Source organism: Melozone crissalis, unplaced genomic scaffold (assembly GCF_028551555.1).
Source record: "Melozone crissalis strain CALT ecotype California unplaced genomic scaffold, PUWL_Pcris_2 ptg000002l_1, whole genome shotgun sequence".
NCBI classification, from domain to species: Eukaryota; Metazoa; Chordata; class Aves; order Passeriformes; family Passerellidae; genus Melozone; species Melozone crissalis.
Genome location: NW_026535780.1, coordinates 21249436 through 21268260, shown reverse-complemented (window position 1 = coordinate 21268260; position 18825 = coordinate 21249436). Strand labels below are relative to the sequence as shown.

The 18825-nt window shown below is 45.3% G+C and overlaps 1 protein-coding gene across 1 annotated transcript in view; it reads right to left on the bottom strand.

The window, feature by feature from the left end:
* The window catches only part of SDC2 (syndecan 2), a 60002-nt gene extending 44760 nt beyond the window's left edge, over positions 1–15242 (bottom strand). The window contains exon 1 of the mRNA XM_054274653.1: positions 15083–15242. Coding sequence (XP_054130628.1) covers positions 15083–15142 — 60 coding nt within the window. The 5' untranslated portion in view covers positions 15143–15242. The remainder of the gene's footprint in view (positions 1–15082) is intronic.
* Positions 15243–18825: the final 3583 nt, after the last annotated feature.

Sequence of the window (18825 nt, the reverse complement as noted above, 5' to 3'; positions counted from 1 at the left end):
GTTCCATGCTACTTCGCCCCTAACTTATTCTAATTTCATTAGAAATCCAGTGTATTTATTTACTGTGCATCAATCCAGCCATTATCATAAAATTAAAAAGTAATTTGAAATTAATGAAATATGGAGGAAACATACTTGGATTTGATATCTGTGGTATTTCCAAGACTGCCTGGAATTGCAATCACAGTGAGGAGGGTATGACACAGTAACTACATATTTACTTGTTTGACCATGATGCTGCCAAGAGACACACTGTCCTTCTGGAAAATGTCATCCATTTCACAACCTTCCCAAAAATACCCTGACTTATGCTTTTTTGAACACCCTAGCATACAAACAGAAGCATCAAAAATACAAGAAAACTAAGAGTTACATACTGCCAAGTTTCTTAATCACAGGCTTCTTCTCCCAGCATTAGAAAAAAATTAATTCTGCTCTGCTTGGCATGCCAGTGTATTATTTTAAATAAGTAGAAGGGCTGAAAGAAAGTCTCCCTTCATTTCCCAAACCCCAAGAGGAGTTATTTCCAGAGCATGTACTCAATGACCATCCAGTGAAGCCTATTCATTTTGGTCATAAGTCCTGCACCACACCTAAGGAACACACTGCCTTCTTCTGATGCATCTTACATGGCTTGGAGAGGATTAAAAATAATTATGAAAAAAATAGAAAAACCAAAAAACAGCCTTAAAAATCTTATTAAAACAATTCTAGTTTTCTTGGTTTGTTCCTCCTCCATTGGAAGATGTCTCCCATGCAGTAAGTCAGCCTTACAGGTTCAGATTCTGCTTGGATTTTAAAGCAAAAAAATCTCAAGAATTTGGACAGTACGGACATATGGGGGGTCTCTGCTGCACAAGCATGGACTTGGCACACCCCAGCCATCTTCCTGCAAAGGTTAAATAGCTCCCCAGGAAAGCCTGGATGCATCACCCAGTCTTCTGCTGATGGGGAATTTGCTTTTGGGGTGCCTTGTGCTCCAGATCTTCTGTGAGCAAAAATTATGAGGCACCAAACTTGTTTGTCAGATTTTCATGCTCTCTCACTACTGAGCAGTTTCTCCACTTCAAAATGAATATCTTCCAAGAGTCTCTGCAGAGCATAGGCTTTGTTCAAGTTAGGTGTGACTGAGAAAAGATAAAAGGATAAACTAGGTGCTTTGAAACAGCTGAGGAGCTGAAACCCAGAAAACATTAAGTTCATGCTCTGCCAATAACTTAACTCTCATCCCTTTTCTTTGCCCTGACTAGAGTATCAGCACTGCTCAGTGCATACTCTAAATGCTGGGAACATTTCATGGAACTGACCACAAGGGAAGTAACACAGATGTGCTTTTCCCTAGGCTGGAGGCTCTTTGGCCAGGGGAAGGTGGGTTTTCAGTCACACTGGCAGGGCAGAGGACCAGGAGGGCTGCATGGAGGGAGCAAGGAAGGAGTCTCCTGCAAACTCTGCAGCGGGAGGCTGCCCAACTTCCCTCCTGTTACAGCCAGCTATTAAAATATACTCAGTGAAACTCCTAGAGCACTTTTTCAGACCTGTGTGAGTCAAGTTTGACTCAGATGATTTTCTCAGAGTTCATCACTCCTTCTTCTTGCCTTTCCTAACCCAAGAGGGGATGTGGCAGTTCGATGTTACAGCTAAAGCTATGCTTTCTGTACAGCAATTAGAAGATTATTCTTAGCTTTACCCCCTGCAATTTCTAAGTCTCTTACTCCTGCTGTCTCTACAGATTCAGGCTTCCCACTTCAACCTCCCTTCTTCTCGTGCAGACCTTTCCTCAGCTGCCAGAGAAAGGGTCCCTGTGCCTCAAAGGAAACCTCAGTTTGCAGCCTTCTGACTGCTCTCGGAATAAGCCTCTGGCAGGTCAAACACCAATTCTTTCTCAAGGGGTGAATATTAAGAAAAGGCTTTTTACCAGATGATTATTCTCAGAACTTTACTCAAAGACCCACAATAAAGCCCAGGACCAGCACATTTTAATAGTCTTATTTATCCCATTCTTTCACATAAACTTCTTCCCTACACAGGCCTGCCCTTCATTACTGGAAATAAACTGCACACAAACCTCAGCAACATATTTTTGTGGGGTTTTTTTTCTGTGGCTAAGACACCCACATGAGTTTTTCTTTAAAATAAAACAAACTGGGATTATTCAAAGGGAGGTGAAAGAAGAGCTCGGAGAGGACTCTCATAGCCTGCTCCTCAAACAAGGCTTCTCCTGTACAGCACATCAAGGCTATTTCAAGAAGCACCTCCCATTTTTCACCCCTGAGTACGTCAAAGTGTGTCAGCTTAAGAAGCCAAAGAAAGAAATGGTTACTTAAGGGCAAGTGCAAATACCTTCAAGAGGTGGGAGGGAGACAGGGTTGGGTTAACAGGGTATGGAGAGGTGTGCATCCACACAGCAGCTGCTGAGCCACAGATAATCCCAGCCCTCCCTGTGCCAGGCTCAGCATCTCCAGAGGGAGCACAAGCACCCGAGGAGAAACCACTCCCCTCCCTGCACTGCAGGCCTTGAGTATGGTCATTAGCTCAGGCACACGTTTGCGCTCTTGGGGTAGCAACACTCAACATTTTCCCCTCTGGTATCCATGGAGAGAGATTAGCACTCCTGTATTTCATTAGCCAGGAGTGCTAAGTAATCCACCAACTTGTGGAAGGAGTAAAAACACTGAGGTTAATGTATTTGGTGAGGCTCTGTTGAATGGTTGGGGTATTTTGTTTCAGTATAGCATAAGGAAAGCAGCTGTCACCTTGATTATAGTGCCCTCGGTAATCCGACACTTCAGCTAGCCCCAACTTCAGACAGCTCCCCCTCCATCTGAGCGAACACAGTTACTGATCACTTAAACAGACAAATGGTCATTTGCACAAAATAAATTTTCAAGCGAGGCTGTAGATCAGAGGAGGAGCAATTTGCACTCATCATTCCCATCCTTCCGCATGTCAGAAGGGAGAACACGGAAGTTTTCCAAGAAAATCCAAAAACCAGAGAGAAATGCCAAGCTGTAACGTTTGGCTCCACACCCCCACTTTCCAAAAAGCAAAGGGGGTGAGGGATGCAGTGCTCAAATGATCCATGTCTGCTTAAACGCTTGGTTTGTCTGCTCCAGGGCTGTCGAACGGACACAGCTGATGAGTCAAAGATGGAATTAGCATGCCTGATACAGCAACTCTTTTCCAGCCCAAACCAGTCACCTCCAGGCTTCTCCTTTAATTAAGGTCTGGCCAAGACATGTCAGCAGTCCAGCATCCCCTTCCTGCCAACAGCTCTGCCAATACTTTGGTCACTCACAACCAGCTCCTCCCCACTCCCTCTTTTTCACTGCTGTGAGCCGAGTGAGCAGAAGGATTCCTGAGAGTGGGCAAAGGCCCAGAGCCAGCCCAGATTTTCATCTACCTTTTCTTCTGCTCTTGGATCCTGTACTTGCAACATGAGACTGAAGAGCAGTGCCAATACTAACAGTTACCTTTTGTGCCTGATAGCACAAAAGCAGCAGGAGGGAAAGAAAAAATCAGTCTAATGAGGTTGGAAGCACAAGAGATTGCAAAGAAAAAGAGCAAATAAATAACTTAAGGTATAAATTACAATTAAGTGCACTGCAGTTACCATGTACTGTGCAGTATTGTTCAGAAATATCACCAGCACAAGTTAAAACACTCCACACTGAACAAAAAGCAATACTTCTGGTAGGAAATTGGTAGTCTTACACCACCACCGTGGTGATAATGGCATGAGAAATTGTACAAGTGACAGGTCAGAAAGAATTTAAAAGCCTTCAGTTTGTGTTGCTCTGTTAGTTTTTATCTTCTCATAGAAACAGTCTACACCAACACAGACAATAACAGAGCACTGCCCATCCCTGCAGTACACTCTATTTTGTCACTGTTGAAAAATAAATTCTTCTCCCCATTTTCTTTTGAAGAAAAAAATCCATTAAGACATGTCTTGTATCTGCTTTGATTTACTCAGAGGAAAGTCAAAGCACTTATGTTTTATGCTTTAACTGATAAATTTACATAGCTACATGGACAATGCCTTATAATTTCATTATTTATTTCCCTTGAAAAGAAAGCAAACTTTTATTTATAAGCTGCTTTACATTTTAGAGGTTTTCACTAAAATAGAAGTTGAGCATAATACAAAGCCTTTACTCACAGGTACAGAGCCAGCACTGAACTTCAATTAATCACAAAAAAATAAAAAAATTAATCCAGCAAATAAAAAGAAGTCTTAAGGAAGGCTAACTGACAACTGCAAAACACAGGAGGACATGTCTCTGATAAACTGAATGTTTTTTCTGTTAAGCTGAGCACTATATTTACCACCTGGCCTGCAAGGGCTGCTTTTATTCAAAAGCTCTGCAGTAAAATATATGCACATGTACAGGATGAAGACTTTATCATTGAAACCTTCTGCAAGAAATTAGGGGAATGAGAAAGACTCACACACTTCTGCAGCAAAATTAGGTCAGGACGCCTTTGAACGGCTCCATTTGAAGGCTGTGCCAGGCTTCAGATCAAATACTTTTTAGTGCATTAGACCCAACGGCTTAAGAGATGAACTTCTATACTGCTGATAATTATTACTGGTATTATGCATTGCTGCTTCCCTCTCCACCTGTGGATAATTATAAATAGCCTAGATTTTCCAGTCCCTGACATATGCCACTTGGTTAACAGCACTTCCAAAACCTATCCTTTATAACCACAGGTCACACATTCCAAATATGACAACCACATAACTCCACAGAGATTGCTAAATCATGACTTGCCCCACACATGCTCTTATCTAAATACTTCCTGGATATAGAGAGATGGCTAAATGGCAGTAGCATCACAGTAATTAATGGTGTGAAGCTGGAAAGTGCCAAGCTGGTGATTCAAATGCAAACCTGCCTCTGCCTCCTGTGCCTAGGCACAGTCCTGGACAGTGCAACCAGGGAACATCACTGCCAATGGCTCCATCACCTCCTGATGGGGCTGGTGCTCTCCTCCATGCCAGCTCTTGCTCCTGATGGCCTTCAGGGCTATCTGCAAATAAAACACAGTCCAGCAGCCAAGCTGGGAGGGAAAAGGCCACGGAAATGTCCCCATATATATAAAGCAGTTAATTATACACCTCTTCCCTGCTCAGCTTCACTGTTCACACTCTGAGGAACAGGCAGTAGAGCCCACCAGACCCATATTCAGTCATGTTTGTGGAAATTTTAATTTAAAAAATCAACCTATAAATAACATACAACAATGTCTAGAGATTAAAACTATTTCATCGCGTCATTCAGAATTTTAAGTCTTTGAAAATTCAGACTTTTCCTCAGGTTTTTAAGCTCTTAAAATTCACAGCTGAATTCACCTAGCAAGCTTGGCTCTTGGGAGGGTTGTTAAGATACACCAAAACATCCTACTCCAGTTTCCTATTGCCCCTTGTTTAGCTCTCCTGTTAGGTGACACTACTAATTGTACAGCTGCTACAGCTAGCTGCCAGAGACTGCTCTAAGGAGGTTTTCCAATTAGATTAGCTGAATTGAATAATGAGAGAGAGAGAGAGAGATTAGCTTTTTCTGTGCATCTCTAGGAAGCCATAGAGAAATCCCCAAAAATACTCTTGCTAATCCTCCCTTAGGACCCTCCATCTCTGATCACAAATACAGAAATGCCATATGAGCAACTTTACTATGTGGAAACTATGCCAGCTCCGAGTGTCTATGCAGCAACAACCTTCATGACAAAGGATCCTACCTACTTTTTTAAAGAATGACAGTGTCTGCCAGAAGTTCTCCTCAGTCCTCATCAGTTTCCTCAAGTCAAATACATTTACCCATGTAAACCAGAGGAGGCAAGCCTCAGATGTTTGGTGAAACAACAAGAAATGGCAAAAAATAATCACAGAGACTCCCACTTGTACATTACAGAACCACCACATTTCTTTCTCTAAAGTAAGGGGATTTTTGTCATAACCTAAAGCTCCCAAATTCTTTCAGTGCAGATAGAGGAGGTCAGAGGAGAAAACTCAAAAATTAAATACTGACTGGCACATGAAGTCAGTACCATCATAAAATATTCAGAAACGCAGAAGACTTCTTTAACCCACAGATAACATTAATGGTTCTCAAAAAAAGTGTAAGAAAATCTACATCACTATAAAGCTTATGTCACCAGGCAGAAGACCAATTCAAGGTGTCCACCCGAAGAGACCAACATCAAAATGCCAAGTCACCAGCTTTTGGTTAAACAGGAGAGAGATGGTCAAGCTTTTCAAGCTGTGAATTATCGTAAGAACAAAAACAAAAGAAAAGAAAGGTATTTTCCCTTTTCTAATGCCCTGCAGTTGTGAAACAGACAAGAAGTGGCATTTTCATGGCAGCAATACTATTAAGAGTACTATCTCAAACCATTTTGAATCAAATGCTCTGTGTTACCAGGAGCTCAGAAGTTCCCTCCATCAGGGAGAGCCAATGTCATGGGCACACGACTGCCTCTCCACCAGCAGCAGAAAGGCCATTTATTACTGAGCATAAGCCCCACCAAAGGCAGAGATCCCCCTTGCAGACACAGCCCTGCTCCTCAACAGGGCATGGCTGGCTGGGCTAAACAGCACCAGAGAAAAACATCTGCAACAGGCAATGTGAGTGGAGACAATGAGCCAACTCCACTTAAGGCCCTGCCTTCTCGGGCACCTGCAGACTTAAAGGAGGTAAGTCTGTTTTTACCAGGTGGCCAGGGAACCTACTTTCCTCTCCCTCAAACACTGCACAGTGACCATCAAGCAATACTGAGATGTCAAAACATTATCTAAACACCAATCATGAGTCTTCATTATTTAAGGCTGTGAAATAATCTATCACTTTATAGTCAGTTACCAGACTTGTTCCTTCTTGCAAAACCCTCATAGCATTCCTCTCCTCTGCAAACCAACAGATGCTCTGTGCTGCAGGAAGGGCCACAGCTCCTACCAGAAGAGCAAAAACCATCTCATGGTTTGCCAGAGGGCTTGGTCACTGCCAAACCCTCTGGAAATTTCTGGAGACATCTGTCATGCTTCCAGGCAGCAGACAGATACGTCCACTGAAATATTTTGGTCAAAAGCCATAAAAAGGCAAATTCAATTCCAACACAGACAATTTCTGCTGAGCCAGGAGTCCATTCAGGTCACAGCAGCTCTGGTGGGACCTCCCAGCCTGGTGAGGTCAGGTACAGACCTATGCTAACCACTGTTCCTGGTTTTTCTTCTTACACTCAAATTTTTTCAACTCATTCACATTTTGCAGTGATGACCATGCCTGTCCCCTTACCAGGGCTTTGAGGGCAGAGAAAAGGCTGTGCTGGAGAATCAAACCAAAGGCACCAATGGGAGCTACTGAGGATCAAATCATGCATATGGGGGAAAATATATGAAAACTGCTGTATTAAATTACAAGTGAAGAAACAAGAAAAAAAATGAAAAGAACACCTTTTGTTTAAGGCTTTTCTTCCTGGTAAGTAAAGGCAGAGAGGCTACCCCCTTCCACACTAATTCAGGCCAAGAAAATTATTAACACAATTTTGAGAGATATTTTGTTCTGTTTATTTAACTGGGAAGCATGTTCTCTGGGGCATTTCTTGTCCTGACACTTGAAAGACACACACACAAAATAGAATAAAAAAAAAAAGTATGTAAAATAGAGCTCCATATAGAATAAAGTTCATAAAGTTCTATATAAAACACAAACACACAAAGTTTCAAAGACCTTTCAAGCTAGAACTGCAACAGCTGGAGAGAGGTCAGCGCTGAATGCTCTGTGGAAAACAGTCTCTGTGAACACATAATTTCAAAAGTACCCCAAGAGGTTTCACTTCATGACATTTTAGATATCATATTGAAAAAAAAAATCAGCCTTCATGGATGAGAAATAATCAAAGAGCATATGTCTGGAAAATCATAAACAGCTTCACCAAAGACAGGAATTTAGAATATACACATGGCACTTTAATAACTTTTTCTGTCTATCTCCAGGACTAGCCATTTTTCTTGTTATACCATGGAGAAGGAGATTTGTGAGTTGCAGATGCTACATATGCTTAAGCTACCAATTATTCTAAAGCATTAATCTTCTAACTCTGGGCACTGCCTCAGCAGCTCCTGAGAACTTTACACCTTCCCTCAATGACATTTACACAAGCTCATAACTAACACAACCAAATTCCACACACGCTGTTCATGGACGCTCCTTCTCCTTGCTGGACAAACACTTTCCTTTGTGCTTGCACTGCCACCACCAGCAAGTACCAAGTGTCTCTGAGCTCCCAAATGGGAGAAGATTCAGTCCCCAGACAGGACAGGACCTAAAGGTTTTGCAATCTGCCTTCCACAAAAATCATCAGAATCTTGCTTCTCAGCAGCATTATCTTATGCACATCCTTGCTGTAGGAATTACACAACACATTATTATTATTATTATTATTATTATTATTATTGCTAAGGCACATCTATTTTTATTTATACAATGTCACAAATTTATATTCAATAGAAGCTCAATTTCTGGCTGTCCCAAAGACGGTGTGTTTCCATTACTGTGAACTACCTTCACCTTTCCGCTTTGCTTCCCTTGCAGGCTTTCATTCTGAATTATAACAAGAGCACTAATGTCACACCTCAGTGACTACGTGTTAGAACATGGAACCACACTTGAAAAGGATTTGAATGGAAAGGCTTTGTGGATGCTTTCACCTGGTAAAGAGTTTAAGTGACTGGATTCTGGAACCTCCATAGTGAGCACAAATAAACAACCTGGAAAAGGAAGAATCTGTCTCCTGGACATCGCTCATTTCCGCAGCCTGCAACACACACAATGTCTTCAAACCCATTTCTAGCCTTCCCCTGCAGACCCTAGTCCAAAAAGCAAACAGGACTCAGCTCTTAAACCCAAAAGATATCAAGTGGGTGGGGTTTGGCTGTGCCCTTCAGGTACGGTGTCCAGCCAGCTACTCCTGCAGATACTGAAGAATCAACACAGCTGGAATTAATACAGCTCAGCCCAGAGAAAGAGGAAAGCTTGCTTCTACTTGTATAATTAATGGAAAGACAGACGAGAAGAGATCCTGTTGAAGGTGGGAGAGGGAAGACCTGGTTAGGTTGTTCTTTCATGTGGCAGCAAGTATGATGCATTTTTTTGTTTTCTATTGAAGCATCCTTAGTCTTGAGGCTACGCTGGTCATGCACCCTGGGATGTACTTCATCTCCCAGGCTATAGTACTTTAGCAGCTCTCTTTCCTACAGCTCTGTGAGAATCAGTCCTCTCAGTCCACAAAGACAGTCACACTTCTGAAATACACTTCAAATAACAGGGATGGGTCACCTCACACCAATCTCAAAGGTGATAAGTGACTTCCATTAGTGTGGAAGCACCTCTAGAGAAAATTATGCATTATTACGGTTAATCAAATGGGAACAAAAGATGTCTGACAACATAATATTTAAATACAGACAATATATTCTGGTTGTTAATCACAATGCTGGCTTCTGAACATTTTGATTCTGTGCCTGTGTATACCACAGGCTATTCGACCTTCTATAAGTCCCTTCGTCTCCTTACTATTAATAAAAGTACAATGTATTTATCTTCACCCTCACAACTCAAACACAGCCAAACAGGTTTTTATTTGAACTTCCCCAAATCAATTCACCTTGGGAACAAAACAATTTAGCTTAGAAGGGAGATTTCTGAAGAAGTTGTTTATATATAAACTAAAAATAGTGATTTAAGATGGAGCAGACCAGCTCAGGCTTTAGTTAAGCACAGCTTATATACACTACACTCTAATAGCCTATCTATGGACAAGGCCAATTTCTGCAGATTCATCACCACCCCATTAGTCATTATTTCACTTTAAATGAAACTCCTGCTGGAGACATCAACAAAAATAATTTGCTCAGCACAAATGCACTTGTTGCAAATGGCTGTTAAATGCTGCATTTTCTCCCACTGCAATCAGTATTCCAGTACTTCTGAGGATTACACATATTCTGTTTTTCTGCCTAAATATCTAGTACGCTTTTGAAAGCATCCCCCAGGGCTGAGCTAATCAAGAAAACAACATACATACAGAGAACTGTCATTATTAGAGGGTCAAACACCAATGCAGTCTGTACTCCAGAGCTTGGAAATTATACTTCAATGTGAGCAGGAGAAATAATGTTCCCAAATCACTGAATAGAGTCATGTAACCTATGAATAAATTACTAGTCCTGAAAAGATTATAGATAGCAATTTATTACCATCTTGTAAGCTTGAAGTGAAGATAACCAAACAACAGGCTGTTCACAGAACAGCCTCCAGTAATTCTCTCATGCTTCCTACAACACTGACTGCAAAGTGACTTGAATGTGGATCAAATCACTTGCTTATGACTTGTGCATCCTCTCTCAAATGCAGCAGCACAGAGGGCATCTTTATGATTCAGATTCAAGTAGGGTCTTATATGAGGCTTCAAATAAGCTTGCCAATCTCAAATACAACATTTATGTTAAAAATCATAGTCTGTCAAATCTATTCAGAAGACAAAAGAGCACTTCTCCATAACTAGACAAGAGCTCTTTGTTCAGCCACTGAGCCTTACTAAAGCCTGCAATTCTTTGACATAAGCAAGATGGTTAAGTTGCTCAGTGGCAAAAGTCAATTTGGTGAGAAAATTGAATTAATAAATGCCATCCATATGCCTCTGCCTGACATTTTATAAAGACAACTCGCCACAAAGAGCAGTGCAAATGGAGAACTCTGCGAATGACTGGCTCCTCTGCAGGCTCTTCTCCAAGCTCAGGAAGCCCTGCCAAGATGCCAATTTCCCCACCAAGGATGGCAGGCAGCTCCCCACCCTCCCAGAGGCATTGGATCATGGCTGTGTCTTTGACATGTGACTTCTCATGCCTTGCACCTCTAATAGTCAAGAAATTAGGTCCTTATTTTGTCATCCTGAGATTACACTTAATTTAGGACTACAGAAATTTAGATCCACCAAATCTCCAAGCAAAATCCAGACTTACTCCACACACTCCAAAGTCCACCATCTTTATTCCATTAGCTGCAGTAACTGTCTCAAACCTACCACAGAGGTGTTATCTGCCCAAGAACCACAATCCCAGCACCCAACTTCAAACCCTAAGATATTTGTCCTGACTTGTTCCTGAAGATGATGCTCTCATCTACTTCTTTGATAAGGATCTAGGAAAAAATGCAGAGAAAACACCTCTGCACTTCAGGCCTCAATACTAAGTCAGTTCCAATGCAGACCTCAGGGCTAAGATACTAAAAAGAGGAACTTCAGTGTTTGATCTGGGGTCAAGAGTCATCTGTTCTTTAATTTTTAAATGATAATCTAACTGCAGAGAGAAACCCACTTCCAGAAAGTGACTCCTGAGAACATCCATCTAAGGGGTGGCTGCAATACCCAAGACTGGTGGCAAACCCCAGAGCTCCCCAGAATTTCCAGTGCATGGCAGTGCAAGCAGCTGATGGATGGCAGAACCCAGAAGTTCAGCCAGAGCAAGGGAATCAAACAAGGCAGATTCCAGGTGTTGCCAAACCACAAAAAGCAAGGGATGAACATTTATTAATTCTACAGTGAGAAGAAAAGGTACATGTGAATTGGAGGTGGGTAGAAATAAATGAAGACAGAAAAGATTTCCTCTCTTCTTTGGAACTTATCTGACAAAGCAAATTTAATGCATGTGAGAGACACACACAGCATATAAATCTAAATACCAGTTATCTCTTCAGCCCTTCTTGTCCTCTAATTACTATCTCTGAAGTCTAACTGCCTTTTTCAAAAAAAACATCCCTCCTCTCCAGCACACTATCAATTTTCCAAATTCCAAAACCAAAGTAACCATTAGTAACAAAAGTGGGAAATGACAGCATCATGGTTCTCAAATACTAAATACTTCTGAAAAAACATACTAAATATCAGCCTTGGATCATCGTTCAATGATTATATTTACGCTAACAACTCAGAGGTCAGATGCTTACACAAGAAACCAAAAGATCACTCAGGGGATGCCCCAATGCTCTGTTTCACTGACAGTCCCAAATCCAGCCCCACAGGCACGTACTGATGGTGTGAAGCAGTCTCCAGACTCCAGAAGCTTCCTGGGGAGAGATGGACTCAGCCTGCTGTGAGGAGAGCAGCACCGTAGCACTGCAGCATGCAGCACAACCTGCTAGCCAGCAAAGTTTCTCAGTGTGCACTTGGGCACGCAGAGAGGATGCGACTGTCACACAAGCTCTGGAAAACCATTCGTCCCACTGCTGCAACCCAGAACGAAACGGAAAGGTTTATCAGCCTCTCCCGAATGGGAGCTGACAACTACAGCTGGATACTTGGCACTGCTCTCTGGTGCTATTAAAATCAGCAAAAGCTGGCTCCCAGCATCATCAGGACTGGGCTCAGGGGCTCAACCTTTTAAAAGGTCCATCAGGCCTCTCACTCACAGTTTTCCTTTTCTTTCCAACAGTTTCATGTCACTGTCTTTCCCTCTCTTATAAGCAAACCAAAAAACTTTCAAGGTAGCTAGAAAGCACATTTTTTGCCATTCAGCCAAGCCTGGGTGAATCCCCCATGTCCTTCCAGACGTACACAGGTTACCAGAACCCAGTGTAATCTGATGTCTCACTTCACGCTGCGCTGACGGCAGCAGAGCGCTCCGCAAGCCCCAGCTGCAATCCACCAGCTTTGGTGTGGCTAACACTTGCCACCGTGTGCAGGCTGGCACTAGCAGGTTGGGCTCCGTCTCTCCCTCTCCATCACAGCTCTGTCCCGAAGCAGCTGCTCCCCCGGGGGAGCTGGCATGGCACGGCATGGCACGGCACAGCTGCGGTGCGACAGCCACACCACGGCACACGAAGCACGCACCCAGCACCACAAACCACTCCCGGCGCCGTTCCCTGGCAGGTCTCACTTCCAGAGCATTCTTAACACAGTGCTAACATCTCCTTGGCACACCCCAGGAAAAGCGTTGGGTGGTTATGCGGACCAAACACAGGGAACACATTGCTTTAAGAAACAAAACCTGCTGCAGCTTCCCGCTCCTTTGCTCAGAATTATTTGGGATAATTTACTTCATCAGAAAGAAGATTTTTACAGTATGGTTTTGCCTAGATAATGATAAATAGTAGAATCTAAAAACATGAAGAAATTTAGAGCTAAATCCATTTGACAGTAGCATGGAGAGCTGGGAGGGTTTTTTAAGCATCCGTATAGAATTCTTCTTATGACAAGGACGGACTTCTGATGAGAACAGAGATTTGGCATCTGTCTTTTCCCAGAGACTGGTCTACAAAATCCTATCTTAAGGGACCGTGAAGCTGCTGCCAGGCACAGTTAAAGGAAAAAGAAGGGAAGTGAAAGAAAAGGAGAAAGACCAACCTCCTTTTACTTTTTCAGCCCCTCCACGACTTTCTGGCAGCAGCGAGGGCGCTGCAGCAGAGCCAGGCAGGCTCCCCCCACCTCGCTCTCCCCCTGCCCCCTGAACCACACGGCACGGGATATGCCCCAACAACCACCTCACACTGCCACAGTGCGTTCATCCTAAGGCAAAATCCCATCAAACTTAATACTCTGCTAATTACTGTGGCAGTTTAATAGCTACTCCACCATCAGAGAACTTCGTACTAACAGCATTTCTATAAAATTAAAGGATATTGTAGCTCATTAGCCAAGGGTATTTCTGCAGCGCAGTTATACTTAGCGGAAACAAAGGTCAGTGTTCTACCCAACCCTTTTTTAATCAGTCTTTAAGAAAATGTTTTGCAATTGTACCTTTAGAAATCCCTAACGATGAGGCAGATTTTATGAAGGCTGTGACTTGACTAATTTATACAACAGCTAGAGAACTTCAAAAGTTAACCCAAGCTAGTGATGTTATTTAGTTCAGTGAAGCGACTCATTTTAATTGGATTAAATTGTCATTTTTTTTTAATTTCATATTGAAACCTCAATTTATCATTTCCTAATATTTGCCCAAACACTGCATCAGTGTCATTTGCAAACCCCTTCCCGCAAGACAATCTCAGATCCACAGAAAAGACGGAAACCGGCGGAAGAGACCAAAACCCTCTGGCCGGTCCTCGCCGGCTCCTGCCACGAAAGGGTGGGAGGCTCGCCGGAGAGAGGCTTTCCCAGAGGTACAAATCCCGGCAACAGAGCTAATTGCATTAAGCAGAGGGGCCCTTTAGCGAATACACTCGTGGCACGGAAAAAGTGTAAACAGCAGCATTATCCCGAGCACCTCGCGGCGAGCCCCTGGGGAAGGGCCGGCCGGGTGCGCAGCAGGCTCGGGCTCCGCGGAGCCGGGGCTGGCCGGGAGGCGCGCAAGGCGTTCTGTGTGAGGGCTCTGGGAGCTCCTGAGCCGCGCAGCCAGGGGTACTGGCTGCCTTTTTTATCTTTTCAACCACGGGCCGTGAGGAGTGGATTTTGCAAGGGACGCTCCCACCTCACCGCCCGCGAAGCCGGGGGAGGCGGCGATGTCCTCGGGCGGCCGCTCGGACACGGGGCGGCCCGGCGGCTCCCGGCGCTGCTCCGGGACGGGGCACAAGCCCCCGCTCCAGGACCCAGCCCCGCGCCACGGCCCCAAGGCCGCCGGACAGCCGCCCCTCCTCCGGAGAGGCAGGGAGAGAGGCACCGGGGGCCTCCGGGGCCGGCTGGCGGCTGGGTCGTCGCGGCAAACTTCGGCCGAGGTTCGCTGGAGGGCGGCAGGGTGCTCCGCTGCGGCAGGGTGGTCCTCTCGGCTTCGTGGGGATGTTGTTGTTTTTTGGGGGTTCGGTTTTTTTGTTTTTTTGGGGGGACGTGGGGGGGGGGGAAGGGTGTCTTTCTTTCTTTTCCTGACGGGTGGGATGGAATGGTGCCTGCCGTTTGCAGCCCGCTCAACTATCAACAGATGCCCCCCCGAGCCAGCCCAGTGCCCGCGGACGGCGATGCCACGGGGCAAGGCTCGGGCTGCGCGCCCCGCACTCCGCTGGCAGAACCAAGGCGGCCGCCCTCGTCCCGTCCCGTCCCGTGTCCTCCCGCGGGGCTGCCGCCGCCCTCTCCCCTCTGCCCCGGCACTCACCGGCTGCCCGGAGGCGCAGGCCACGAAGCTGACGGTGAGCGCCAGCCACACGCCCCGCATTATTCCCGCGGAGCCGGCGCGGCGGCCGCCGGGGGCCGGTCACAAAGGAGAAACCGGGGGCCGGCGGCGCTCGGCAGCGCCCGAGGGGCGCGGGGCAGGGCCGGTGGCGCCCCGGGTCCGGCCCGCCGCGCTCCTGCCGAGGTGCTCCGCGCTGCGCTCGGCGCTGCCCGGCGGGCCCGGTGCTCGCGGCGCTGGGGCGCGCGGGCTGCAGGCTGCGCGCTGCCGGCTCCGCCGCCCTCCCTCCGCCCCGAGTGCGCGGCGGCGGCGCCGCGGCTCCCAGTTAAACCCCGCAGAAATTCCTGCAGGATTACAACACAGATTGGCAGCTCCCCCAGCCAGTGGAAAGAAGCAGCGCGCAGCCACCGCCGGCTCTCGCCCCTCGCAAATTCAAGCAACTTTCCCCCCCCTCCCTCCCCCTCTTCCTCCGCCCTCGTCTCCCCTCTCTCGTCCTCCCCCCCAGTGGAAAACATGAGCAGCGCCGCGGACCGACTGGACCGGCTGAGAGAAGGCTGGCCCCGTATAAAACCGGGGACGTGGAAAGGCTCCCCCTTGGCAAGAGAAATCCGGCCGCATGTTGTTAGCGCTGTGCTGCCGGGGCTCGCTCCGCTGCTCCGGCCACCCTCCCCGCTTAGCCTCGGTGGCAGCTTCTGCTGTCAGAGAAACAGCAAAATGGAGGGGTCAAAAATCACGGGAAGCGGGGTTATCCCGAACATGCCGGCTCATTGTGAATCCCCACAGCTTTTGCCTCAGGATTCATTTTTTTAGAGTTTTTGCCCTGAACAAGAAGACTACAAACTTTTAAGGGTGAGGGGCGGTAAAGTAAGAGGGCTGCGATTTGTAGCTAGTTACATGGATCCAGAAGCTATGTCTTCAAAATAAATATTGCAGGAATTGACAGCACCAAGAATGTGTGTTTCAGAATCCAAAACAAGAAGTCTTGCTACAACTAGTCCATGGTATTTCTCAACTGGGGAAAATGGTGCTTTTGCATAGCTTAGGAGCCTCAGCCCGATGCACTTACATATGCCAGGATGTTTCCACCACTGAACGTGTACACACATGATATCAGTCATTGGACATGGGAAAGGAGCAATAACCAGGGAAGCAAAAAATCTCAGTCTCACTTGCAAACTACAACTGGTGATTTAAGTCAGAAGGTAGCAAACAGCATTTTATAGCCTGAATCAAATGGTCACAAGGACCATAATGGTCTCTTTTTGTTTGAGCAAAATCTATGTCTCTCAGATGATCCGGGTCCCAGGGAGGGCAAGAAAAGCCTGGGGAGAAACCCCGGGGAGATGTTTTTCCAAGCCCTTCACTTTGCGTACCCTGTGCTCTGTGAAGGACTTTGGCCAACAGGTTCTGCTGAGATCCCAACCGCCTCTCGTTCCCAATCTGGTTGCCTTCCTATCAAAACAGATATGCCATGTAAGAAAATAAAATAATCTGGCACAAGCAGTCTCTCACCCCACTCATCACTTTCCCAGCCTCTCCCAGACAAACACATCCCTGGCGATCCCTGCGCAGTGTGGGCGCAGTGGCTGGGGCTGTGCTGGGACAAGGCAGGACCTTTCTCCTCAGAGAGGGGGTGGCCATGCCTGGATTGCCTTACTGTGTGCAGCCCACTCCCAGGAACGTGATACCTCCAGCAGTTACCACACTTGCTATTTCTAGATCCACCTTCTGGACATGCCATGTCATTGATTTTTTAGGCTGCATTCCCCGCTGCAATCATACCAGATTTTCAGTGGTCTGCTCCATGTTGGTGTCACACACACAGATTGTTTAATATATTCTTTATATTAAACAGATTGTTTAATATAATCTTTCTCATTCAAAGTATGTTGCAAATACTTAAAACCTAATTCTGTGTATCCTCTTCCTTTGTAGGCAGCCGGATTTCAATTCAACTAAGCAACAATTTCAGCGCTGTTTGATGTGGGTGAGTGAAGTACAGTGAAGAAAAGGGAGTGAAAGTCCATTTGGGCAAAATCTGTAGGACCTCACATAGGCATGGGTTCTTACAGGCAGCCCAGTCTGCAGGGAGGGGAGAGATGAAGAGGTTGCTACTTGCCCCCAGTCAAGGGGAAGCAGAAAAAGCATTCCTTAACAGTAGGAAAACAGAGCACCACATTAGAAACAAAAAACATGAAAGAGCAAATGTGAAGACAAAGGCGCTTCTTACAGGAAGCATCCTAAGGGTCATCAGACACCAAAGGGCAGGTGATTTACTACGTTAGGGTATTTTTTTTAGCATTCTTGAACATTTTTTTAGTGTTCTTTAACAGGCATGTCTTTTAACTTACAAACCAAGCTCAGCTTTACTTCCATGTTACAATGCATGATTATCAGGGTTTTACATACTTGACAGAATCTAAATATCATCTGCAACAAGCAAAGAGAAGGCCTTTCTCAGGCAAAGATGATGGGAACAAATGGGCTCCTCATGAACCACCAGTGTACTTACGGGCAGTGCCCTTGCAGGATCTGGGGCTAAGACCTGCAAAACCTCAAAATTCTTAAGCCTCTGGGGGGATGATGTCTGATGCCAAACATGAAGATAGACATAACACATTAATGCTAGAAGGAGCAGAACTAAAGATCAGAAGCCAGACAGATTATTTGAAAAGATAGAAGTGAGCATGAGAATTAAAAAATAGAAAACAATCAACCCTTGTAGTTCACAGAAATAACAAAATACTGTCCTGTATCCCACTTACTCCCTGCCCACTCTCCTGAGTCTTCCGTCTGAGAAGAGCATTAAGAGCATTTCCACAAGTGGCCCCATGGAGAAGCAGCTGCATTTCTACACAGGCTGTCAGGCAGTGTTCACTGTGTTGCCTTTGTGTCACCCTGGGTCCCCCCAGTGCTGCAGGGCACAGGCCACCCTGTCACCACACCAACACTGAGTCAAACCAGGCAGGAATGGGATTCAGGTGAGATTAAGGGACAAACTTCAGCAAAGGCCTTTTTTTTTTTTCAAAATATGTTATATGTTGGAAGGATGCAAGACAACCTCAAATGTAGCGTATGCTGTGTGGATATCAACTACAGAAGACCCAAATGTCCACCAAATTTGGAAATTCAGTTTTGGGTCTCTCCTAAGAGGAGAGTTACCAGAATTTTAGGGAAGAGTCATAGTTAGAAATACAGGGGAACTGTGCAAAAAGCAAGTTGGGAAATCTCAGGAACAAGTTTCCAGCCTATGGCTGCCCAGGCACCATTGAGGATAAATGTGCATCACAATTTTTTGAGTGCTTCCCAAGCATTCATTTTTTCATGGCCAATCCTGCAGGTGACTTGCACAACCAGCAGGGCTAAGGAAAGAGATCTACATGGGGAGTAGAGTTCCTAATCATGCCATTTCTTTTTGTGTTATTTCAGTAGTACAAGTTGTGGTTGAGAACGCTTGACCCAAAGCACAGCCCTGGGCCTCACACTGCAGTGGGTGACAAGGTGGTGTTGACCAGACTGTTTGTTATGTAAATGACTGATTTGTTGTATTTATTGTATTTGACTGGTTGTATTTGCGCCCAGGATGGGAAAGACTTGGCATCACATTCAAAGATGATAAGAAAGGTCAAATTTTCTCAAATAACTTATTCAAAGAGAGACAGAACCTGTGAAAAGGAAGAATACAGCTGACATTAAATCGGTTTGAAGCCACACTGACAATGACCTGA